The 12,500-nt window shown below is 31.1% G+C and overlaps 1 protein-coding gene across 1 annotated transcript in view; it reads right to left on the reverse strand.

Moving 5' to 3' along the window:
• Window positions 1-5,811: 5,811 nt before the first annotated feature.
• The window catches only part of LOC137621738 (uncharacterized), a 51,021-nt gene continuing 44,332 nt past the window's right edge, over window positions 5,812-12,500 (reverse strand). Inside the window, exon 3 of the mRNA XM_068352253.1 lies at window positions 5,812-6,139. Coding sequence (XP_068208354.1) covers window positions 5,812-6,139 — 328 coding nt within the window. The remainder of the gene's footprint in view (window positions 6,140-12,500) is intronic.

The raw sequence follows: 12,500 nt of genomic DNA on the forward strand, positions 1-12,500 counted from the left end.
CACTCTCGTCTTCTTCCTTCACTGCATTTCCTGTGTCATTCATCGGCGCTAATTCCAATTATCCATTGGATCAAAGTTCGCAACTTGTGTCTACAGTATATGCCGTGCTATAAACACACAAATGACTGAATGGTTCTAATTTAATCACTGTTTACATACTATTGTCTTGATGAATATCTCCTTTTTATAAGGAATAGCATGTGGTGTCTGGAGATATATATATATATATATATATATATATATATATATATATATATATATATATATATATATATATATATATATATATATTTATTTATTTATAAATATATAATCATATATATATATATATATATATATATATGCTATTGTCTTGATGAATATATCCCTTTATAAGGAAGGGTAAGTGTCTGGATATATATATATATATATATATATATATATATATATATATATATATATACATATATAGCCTATATGTATGTATGTATGTATATATATATATATATATATATATATATATATATACATATATATATATATATATATATATATATATATATATATATATATATATACATATATATCTACAGTATATTCCCGGACACAACCAGCATTCCTTATCCCTCGGTTTAGGTGTTCAACCGCAGCACTGAGTAGATATAAAGGGGTTAAAGAATTTCCCCATTAAACACACACACACACACACACACATATATATATATATATATATATATATATATATATATGCATGTGTGGGTGTTTTTTGTCTGTGAAATCACATCCATTATCAGTGGGTAGCTCCGAAGAGATACAATACAACAATCATAGTAAGCTCAAACATTACATAGATGGAATCAGCAAGACATTGAATCCAAGACACGCCATAATCATGTAGTTCAAATTTTATGTTTATCCGAAAATAAAAAATGTATAAAAACACAGAAAAAATCTAGAGATAATGCCGTATATGGAATGGTACTTATCCTCAACAAAGTCCAATACTCTTTTCTTCAAGGTTTTATTCTTAAATTAAGGAAATTGTTTGAATTCAAGGTGTAAGATGAACCGAATGATTTTTGCTTTTTCTAGTATCAAGAATAAATACAGAGAGAGAGAGAGAGAGAGAGAGAGAGAGAGAGAGAGAGAGAGAGAGAGAGAGAGAGAGGGTGGGGGGTGAATGACAAGAAATCCTAAACTAGCGAATAGAGTAGTAATTTCCAGTTCAAATAATCTTCAAAATTCTTCCTGTATCATTCAAGATATTGGAGGTGGTTAAGGAAGCAGCATCTGCCCACCTGAGATGATCCGTAATTGGGAGCCTCCGACAAGGTAACGAGCGTCGCGGCGCAGAAATTGCTCCTAATATCTTTCTCGATTCCTGTTGGCAAAGACCAATTTCCTCCACAAACATCTCGGCATATTTTTCATCATCAGAATGACGTTGAAAATAATGATTTTCCTCACCTACGAAGGCATTACATCATAGTCTAGGGTTACTCAGTATGATTATAGTGTTTATGAATATTAATATTAAACGCTCTAGGGCACCAGTGGAATAAAAATTTGTAGTAGCATATTCTCGAGCACACAAACTTTCATTCTTATTATTTTTTTTTTTTAACGGTATTACTTTTGTAATCATAGTTTACTAACAGATCCATGCAATCTATAAATAGGTTAAATAGGAACAATAATTCAAATTGTAAATATATGTCTATGAAAATAAGAATTGGAAAAGAAACTATGGATTGCCAAATAATATAAATATAACTTACATATCTGTAAGCAAGATTCCCTTTACCATGATATGCTATGTATTTATTTCTTATTTTTTTATTTTGAACTTCTTTTTATCTTTTACTATGAAAAAAAAATGTTAATTTTATTAACTTACTTTTTTTTTTATTAAGCAATATTCCTTTACAAATTATATTTTACATTTTTGTATATACATTATAATATCTATTATAATATATAAAAAATACAATTTCATTATTTTTCTAAATATGTTCTTAGGTTAGAAATATACCGATCAGTGATAATGTTTTTAACATGATTCTTATATCCAATAATATTTACAATGAATGTATTTAACAGTTTATTCTTTATACACTTAATAATTTGCTGGTCAGCACTTATTCCCAAGCGTCTTGCCATCCAGATACTTGAAATAAAATCTGCTACTATTACCTTTGCTGTATTTTCAGCCCTTTTTGAGTTAGTTTTATAATCCTTAACCTGTTATTAGTTTTCAATTTACAAAATTTTCTAAGCAAAAAGAATACCCAGGACAACAAATTCATAACCAAAGGAAAGAAATATATCAAATGCATATTAATTTCTATGTATCCACATCCGCATTCCTTAACATCTTTTATTTTCATCATAGCTAGCCTATAATTTGTACTTAAAATTTCATGAACATACTTAAACAAAATTTCTCTACTTTTATTTTCGATATACTTATTATTTACATGTTCCCAAATTAGTTTCCAGTTGAATAGTGGATACAATTTTTCAATATTTGGATCATATTCACTGTTTTTCATTAAATATTCATATACCATTTTCGTTCTAATCTGTGGATAAGTGGTCATCTTATTAACACTTCGTAATATATTTATTGTACTTTCATAAAAACTTAGTGTAAAAATAGTGCAATCCTGATGGCATTCATTTTCTATAAGGTAGGTTGCTCTGACTTTACAATAATAAACAATTATTTGGTAACCAAAACAACGATCTTTTAAACATTTTAGAAATGTGCTAAACATGATTAACCTTGCTTCACACTGGATATCAATAATTCCACAGCCACCTCTTAATTTTGACAAAAACATAGTTTTCCTTGCAACAGGTTCACAGTTGCTGCGCCACAAATATTTGAATATACTTTTATGAATTCGTTTTACATAATCCACTGGAGCTGGGTATACATGTACTGAATACCACAATTTCGCAAGAATTTTACAATTTACAATTATTACTCTTTGAAACATTGTTAATTTTCAGCTATGGTAGATCCCAAATATTTTATTTATGCTACTTTCTAATATATTCCAGTTCAAATCTAGACTTTGTTGATAGTCGTTGCTATGATATATGCCTTAAATTTTACAACTTTTCAATACTTTTATACCATATTCTACCCATGCTACCCTCTCTTTCCAGTTACAAAGACCAAAAACTAAAGTTTTACCTCTATTGAGAACTGCACCTGAAGCGTTCTCATACTCTCTCATAACATTGAAACATTCCTCTAGTGCCATATCACAAGTAATAATTATAACAGTTGTTTGCACAACCTAGCAATAATACATGCAAATCATTTGGCAATTGTAAACCATAATTAAACAACCTCTTCTTAATCATTCTGTGAAATACTTCCTGATAAAGGATGATCAACATCATGGATAATGAACAACCTTGCCTTACAGATTTATTGACAGAAAAAGAGTCAGAGATATGACCATTTATACATAATACACTTCCAGTACCTGAATATAACATTTCAATCCAATTAACAACATTGTTATCAAACCCAAAGCTTTGTAGTATTCTAAATAGAAAATTATGATCGACACGATCAAACGCCTTTGACTCATCCAAGTTCATCAAGGCAGCATTGGTGTTACTTTCATTTAAATAGAATATCAAATCTCTAATGAAAAAAGTTCAAATTGTTAATTGATCTATTTTCAACACAACAAAATTACTCCAGTGATATTATCAAATGTAAAACCTTTTTAATCCGTCTTGATATAATTCTTGTCATTATCTTAATAACAACATTTAACATTGACAAAGGTCTCCAGTTATTAATTATATCTAAATCCTCTTCCTTAGGTATGATGGATATAACCTATTTTTCATCTTTGAAACATTCTTGTTCCTGAACACAAACCTTATCATTTCAATAAAATCCCCTTTAACAATACTCCATCATTTCTTATAAAACTCAACCGGGAATCCATCTATCCCCGGGCTTTTGCCATTTTTCATGCCCCGAATGGCATCTAACTCTTCTGTTATCACGGACTGTTTTTGTTAATATTGTATAATCTTCATCTCCTATAACTTTCTATATAATATTCAAGAACTCATTTTGCCTATCCATATCACATTCTTCTTTCCTGAATAAATTTTCAAAATGTTCTCTTACATGATCGATGGTGGCTTTTCGGATTATTATTTCACTTCCAGCATCTCTTTATCTTGCTTAAAAAACCCTTGTCCCTTTCTCTCTTCCAAGTAGATACGCCGATACCTGCTCCCCTTTCAAATGATTTTCAACTTTAGCCCTTACTTTTATACCATCACATATTTCATTTTGAATATCATTTATTCTTGATTTTAACTGATTTGCAATATCAAGATTACCAAGCTCTAAATTAGATTTCCCCATTTCTTGCATAAACAGATAATTTAGCAGATTTAACAGACCATATTTAAGCTTATTTACTTGTTTTGAGCATTTAATGAAGAAATTCTTGAGTTAATTTTATGCAAATTCCCACAACAAAATTGTATTGTAAAAATTACATTTCTTTCTTCGAATAAATTCCCAGCATATAGAAAAATTATCTGCGGTGTTATCATTTTCAAGTATACCACAGTTCAATTTCCAGTATCCCTTCCCTATTTTTACAATATTTTCTAATCTTGAGGATAATTTTACAGCACTGTGATCTGACAAACTCAAAGGAACTGCATGAATGTTAAGAGATATTATTTGGGAAATCTTTGACATAAAACCAATCCAGTCTAGAACCATATTTCTCTCTCAGAAAAGTATATTCAGTTTGGTGATTTATGATAAACCAAGCATTCTTCAATTTTAAGCACTTTTTTTTAGGTCCAGAAGCGATTTTAACAGAAGATCATTATCAGGATTTGAGCAATCTCTCATGTTTGTAATGCTATTCCAATCTCCACCCATTATTATATTACTAATATTGCTTCTTAAGAAATATAAAATATCACTGCCAAACAATTTCTCTCTTTCTCGTTTTTTATCGCTGCCTGAAGGAGCATATACATTCAAAATTTAAATTCGATCATTTGAAACTCTACATACCGCACTTATAACGAAACCATTTACATGCATTTCTGAATTTAAAATTTCCACATTGGATGTGTTATTATCAAGTATAGCTAAACCTCCTTTAAGATTTTGAAAATAATTTATGAGACTCTGACAATACTTTCCTAGGTATTCAAATTTAATTCTATCTTTGATATTGTGCTCTTGAATAAAAATGATATCAAGTTTACACAAAAACAGGAAATTGATTAACTTCATCTGCTTATTTACATTATTTAACCCATTTACATTTATTGCGGCAACATTTAACACGTAGGCTATGTATTGAATGTCAAAGTATTAAAGGAGAAAAGATGAACATAGAAACAAACAGTTTAATAATGCTTTGGTTTCTTAGAATGATTTCTATACATATTGTCCGAGGAATCACTTTCATCCGAAACATCAAAATTTTTCGTGTTTATCCTTTTGAAGAGTAATTCGTAATTCATTGCAATCACCCTATTTAGTATGTCAAAGTCCCAATTTTCTTATCAACATTGGGTAGAACCATAGTTTCATCTAATTCCAAAGCAGCGATTTCACTTTCTTCGCTTAAAATCCCACATTTTTTCGGTAGTATTTTGACACTTATTAACATTTGTATATTCCTCCTTATTGTCTCGCTCATTTATATTATCTACATTATTTCCTACATTTATTGCATTTACTTTATCGTCTTCATCTATTGCATGGTGAACCCTTGCTTCCACTAATGTAGTTTTCACTTCACATGTTCCAATCTTCTATGATTTGATAGTTTCTTTACACTGATAATACTCTCCTGTGTCATCGTCACAGTCGCCATTAACAGGCTTTTCGTTCTTCTCGTTTGGTATTTCCTGCATTTCTTCTACAACTGGAAGAGTGGATTGGGGATTTTTGACATGTTCCCCCTCATCTCCAATTTCTACTTCTACAATATCTTCATGTTCCTGGATCTTATTTCCTTCTCTTCCTGCTAAATCAAATCCGGTCCTTCTACTATTTAGGTTGATTTCTGGGAATTCTTCTTCACTTAACATGGGTCTACTCATTTCATACTCACAATCCTTTATCATGTGTCCTTCTGCTCTGCATCAATAGCATGTACGTAGTTGTCCATTATAAATTAAGGACATAGCATAACCATGGGTTATAATGGAAGAAGGGATATTTTCCTTCAATTGTGTTGCAGCCGTCCAAACACCTGTTAATAATCATTTAAGGGGGCCATATGAAAGCCGATTTTTTCTTATATTCTCAACTTTTTCATATCTCGACAAAACTAGAGTTAAAACATCATCTGGCATTTCGAATGGTTGATTCCTTATTGATACGTAGGTTATAGATGAACTTAAATTCTTAACTTGAACAATTCCACTCTTGTCTAGACTGAATTCCTTGTCTTCATATCCCTCCATCAGTTTCTTAAATACGCTAAGTACCACTTTTACTATTACTATTTCTACTCTGCACGCCTATCACTTCATCCAGGGCGAGTCCCATGCTCTTAAAAAGGGCGTCACTATCGAAAACTACTCCTTTACCGTAACTGAAGCTCATGTGTGGTGTAATATCTTTAATAGGATCAGAGTCTTTAATCTTCATGCCACAAAGTATGTGAGCTTGAGTATCTAAATTAGTATTGATCAAAACAGATTGCTTATCGTATCTACTATTATCCTCATTATTGATTAAATCAACTTTTTGTGTATAAATTTACTTATCCTGTAATTATCAATCTTCCCAGATGCAATATTCCATGTTGGAGGTTTGGGGGTTCTTACTTCAGGATATCTATATTAAGTGACTTTTTTGGTGCATTCTTCAGGTTTATATGCGTCCAAGCTTTTTTGTGCTTTATTACATAGAGCCCCACATATGATACAATTGTCAACCTTAATGCTGCCTAATTTTTTTGTTTGCTTCTAAAGCAATGTCAAAATTTAAAAATAATACCCAAGCTTCCCAAAAGCCTTTACTAATATTAATCTCCATGAGAATTTCTTTGATTGTGCCAAATCTATAAAAACCTTCATGAATTGTAGCATAGCTACGACCAATAGGAATGTTTCCAAATGGAAAATTTTTCGAATTTTTTGTTGGGTCTGGTAATGCGCCAGAACCAGAGAGTAATGTGTTACCGTTGTCCTTATTGGTATCAGTACAACTGCCCCTGGGACAACTGCCCCCTGACAACTGGCCCCGTAGGACAACTGCCCCTGTAGGAAAACTGCCCCCGGAACAATTGCCCTCGTAAAACCCCTGGACAATGGTGTAAAAAAATAAAAATACATAACTAATAAAACCAATGTTTTATTATTGTTAATAAAAAATACATGATTTAAAAATACGTTTTAAAAAGATAACATTATATACTAAAACTTGTACATAGGTGGGTTGCAAAAATATTGAAAAGGGATTTAAATACTAGAATTTTAAATTGTGGGCTATGTATCTCAAAAATTCCAATACATCGTGGTTCTCAAATTCTTGCACAATGTTTGCTATTCGTATGCTAGAATCCTGATAGCGTTTTCGCTTAGGAGGTACTGGATGCCCAGCAAGTATTTGATTAATTATGACGCTGGATAGTGGCTGTTCTCTCCTCAACACCCCCAGAAATTTCCATATATTTGGATGAAATGACGTAACGCTTGCTTGCATATGGTTATGCCAGCCTTCTACGGCGTTGTTTGTTCGAGGTAAATCTTCAACAACACGAGTGAGTATACATACTCCACATGCTTATAGGGAAACGTGGCTGTTTCCTTGTATTTAGACGTCTTCTGCCAATGTATGTATCTTCAAAATAATCTATTATTGCATCAGCCTCAGGTGGCAACATCTCTTGTAGTTTCTCAAACGCTTCAATAACTTTTTCTGCGGGAACAAACGCTAATGCAGGAATCATACGTTTTGCAAGGAAAAATCGGCGTCAGTTTGGTATTTAGTTTGGAGACCTTCATTTTGCACCTTACGGTATATGCTTTGAGATAAGTGGTAAAAACATCCTTTACCATCCTTTGCAGTCTCTTCGGTAGATTGCCTTTATTTCCTGTTGTACTAACAAGACTTCACGGCGGGGTTGATCAACAGCATGGGTGTGATCATTTACATAGCCAACTACTTCATTTTCACAAACTTTTACTTTCGCTTTACAGTTATTATGGCGGCGTTTTTCACATTCATAAGATGTAACATTATTTGCCAATTCCTTCTGCTTCACATAGATGTATCCTTCATAAATAAGCTTCATTTTTCCACGTTCACTTTTGACGAACTCCATGATGGGTTATGTTACTTCTTGTATTTCTTTCGAAAATAAACTATAACTCGTACGACCGATTAGACACTGGATCCTTCTTACTTTTTTTTTTTTTTTTTTTTTTTTTGTAAACATTTGTTTGACTATACAGAATTAGCCAATTGGCGATAGCTTTCGAAAATAAACTATAAATCGTACGACCGATGACCTAATTAGGAAATAACTACATAAATGGTAATAAATTTAGGAAACAGATACAATTATTTCTTCAATGACCGATTATGTAATTAGGAAGAATATCTTCATAAATTGTTACTAAAAAGTAATAACGTAAATGGAAATATGGGGGGCAATTTCCCGGGGGGCAGTAGTCCTACGGGGGCAATTGTCCTGGGGGCAGTTGTCGGGGGGCAAATGTCCTGGGGGCAGTTGCCTTGGGGGCGGTTGTCCTAGATCCACCTAAATAGCATTAAGAAGACCGGCTTCTGATATAAATATTAAAATGCCACTAGCATTGTACGACACATCATGTCCAAGGATCTTAGCAAGGATGAACCTGCCATCTTCACCCCGAGCCTCCAACAGATACCTTTTTTCTTTCTGTGCTATAAGTGGGGCATTCAGTCAACAAATGCCTCACTGTCAAGGGAATCAAACAGTCGTCGGAATATGGTTGTTGTTGCCCAGCCAGCAGAAACTAATTTGTCATCCGAGTGTGACCAATGCCAGATTCACTCAGATTTCTATGCGATTATTACCTGTGAAATGATTAATAAGAAATCCCCCAAACAAAGTCACTAATATAAATCTTGAGATTTGTAACGAATCTCTAATTCTGTGAAGAAAAGAAAAGTAAAGGGACTTTGCCTCACTTCAATATCTTTAGAGAATGAAAAACTTATCTTTGGTCGATTGTGTCGTTCTTCTTGACAGTCTCGATTTAGGAGAGTTTCGACCAAAAGAGGATCTTTTGTCTAAGAAGGAACGTGTTGCTTTAATAGGCATCTCTTTGCTGAGGTGTTACTTTGTAACAGAAGCCAAGACAAGAAGTCTTAGTTTTCTTCCATTTTGAAGCCCTCCGAGGAACTTTGCTTTGAACATATTGATGGTGATGTTCCTAAATGTAGAAGATGGAGGTTTAAAGGTTGCTCATGAATGACAGAGCCAATTGACAGAGCAATGTGTAGTGACTGACTACACACACACACATATATATATATATATATATATATATATATATATATATATATATATGTATATATATATATATATATATACATAAATATATATATATATATATATATATATATGTATATATATATATATATATATATTTATGTATATATATATATATATATATATATATATACATATATATATATATAAATATATATACATATATATATATACATAAATATATACATAAATATATATATATATATATATATATATATATATATATATATATATATATATATATATATATATATATATATGCGTAAAAATCACAGGAAAAGTGATGCTCAGATGCAGAAGAACCACAGGGAAAATAAAAATACGAAATATACGCTTGAGTCCTGACTAGTTTCCTGATACTTCTTCAGAGGACTGATTTATTGAGAGAGGTTTCTTTACATTTTATAGGGAAAGCAAACGTAGGAACATACATATAGAGATTAAGAGAACAATGACACTCCCTTACCAGCTACCTGGGTCAAGTGGGCGGAGTCCCCAAGCTCATTAGACACCTGCCAAAGAGGGTCATCTAGTGGCGGGTAAATTCTTGTTTTTTTGATATTCAGTACAGTTTATTTATATGAAAACACGGTAGCCTTATCTATATAAATACATAGGCAAAACATACACATACATACATATACACATACATATACATATATACACACATACATATATATACACATACATACATATACCCATATACATATGTATATATACATATATATATATATATATATATATATATATATACATATATATATATACATATATATATGTATATATATATATATATACATATATATATAATTACATATATATACATATATATATAAATATATATATATATATATATATATATATGTATATATAATTACATATATATATATATATATATATATATATGTATATTTATATATATATATATATATATATATATATATGTATATATATATATATATATATATATATATATATATATATCTATATATATGTATATATATACATATATATATATATATATATATATATATATATGTATATATATATATATATATATATATATATATATATATATATATATATATAATAAAACCACAAGCCACCTCTCCACCAAGCTAGGGCCAGGTAAAGGCTGCTGATGATTCAGCAGGTAGACCTATAGTCTCTCCTAGCTTATAAGGATATTGGGGTTACAAACACTACTAGAAACTATCGAGCTTGAACTGCTCTCGAACTCCCGTCCGACAGTTTACCAAACAGGAAGGTTTCCAACAGTCTACCATAACCATGCTGGTTTCAACTTTTCGAGATCTTTATTGACGTTTATTATTATATATTGTTTGACTTAGCTATTCTCTTATTTTCTATCGTTCTATTTTAAGTGAGCTAAAGAGGCACATTACTGCGATAGGATGATCACTATAAATGTTCAATAATAATAATAATAATAATAATAATAATAATAATAATAATAATAATAATAATAATAATAATAATAATAATAATAATAATAATAATAATAATATTAGATATTATCAATGTCTGAGATAAACCACCATAAAATTCTGGGTATTGGTTACTATTATCAACAATGAAATCTCTGTTTCCTGTAAAGTAAAAGTATAACAAATATTTCCATAAATGGGTAAATTCTGAAGGAATCACATGCCAAAAAGAACTACAATAGATATGTATGACATTGATGGACTGTGATAGAGACACTGTTTCGTATTCCTATCGATCACGCATCACGAAGTCAGATTCGGTTTTATCGTGATCTTAAAATTACACGTTAGACTTTTACCAAAAATGAAAAGGATGTTATTAAAGAGTAAATTGTAAAATCATTTAGATTAGAGAAATAATCATGTGTGTGTGAGAGAGAGAGAGAGAGAGAGAGAGAGAGAGAGAGAGAGAGAGAGAGAGAGAGAGAGAGAGAGAGAGAGAGAGAGATAGTAGTAGTAGTAGTAGTAGTAGTAGTAGTAGTAGTAGTAGTAGTAATTACATCCAGAATAATTACCATTTTCCTTACTTTTCCTAGAATATCAAGAGGTAAAGAAAATTTTTGCCTTTTAATACGGACAGTCTGTTTGGGGTGGGTTACGAAGCACTAGAGGAGGAACTTCGTCTAACACTTTTATATGTTCATCTAATACACGACCTCCATCACATGATCAAAGAATTAGGAAAATTCATCATCGTTAAATCAAACATAAAAAGCAAAAAGTTATTCGGAAAAATAGAGAAGACATAAGGAGGGTACCCATTTGATTAAGGGAAATATTGATTACTTCTAGAGGCAGATATCAAACTTTGGTTGGAATTGAAGACTATAAAAAAAGGTGTCAGACGAGTCCACTTTTCTCTGTGACAAAAGACAAAGATGTAGACGGATAATGAAAAGGAGTCATTAATGGAAATGATAATGATGATGAGGCCGTCTTTAGAGATGGAGAAATGAGAGGAAGATATGAAAGGTAAATTAGGCAGTAATAAATAGGAAAAAAGGATCCTGAGAATCCTAATAAGGTTCCAGGAAAAAATTTCTCACGAAACTACTTTATTATAGGATGTAATGTGCCGAGGCACAGGATATAAAAAGATGACTATCAATTGATATGGGAGAAAAACTATTTTAAAGATAGGAACAAAACGGGATCACCCAAACCTTGGCGGTGTCAATCAGAAGAAGGATATGTTTGTCGTCTAGGAAAGAGGTTCAAAAAATATTCAGGAATTAATGTTAAATTGCCTTTCTCTTATTGAAGGATATATATATATATATATATATATATATATATATATATATATATATATATATATATATATATATATATATATATACAATTTAACCATAAAAGAAACCCTTTCTGGTACAACTCAGGAACATAAATTGGTGGTCTACACTTAAAACTACACTCTTTGGTGTAGATGCAACAGTTCCTC

This window comes from Palaemon carinicauda, chromosome 28, assembly GCF_036898095.1.
Source record: "Palaemon carinicauda isolate YSFRI2023 chromosome 28, ASM3689809v2, whole genome shotgun sequence".
Lineage (NCBI taxonomy): Eukaryota > Metazoa > Arthropoda > Malacostraca > Decapoda > Palaemonidae > Palaemon > Palaemon carinicauda.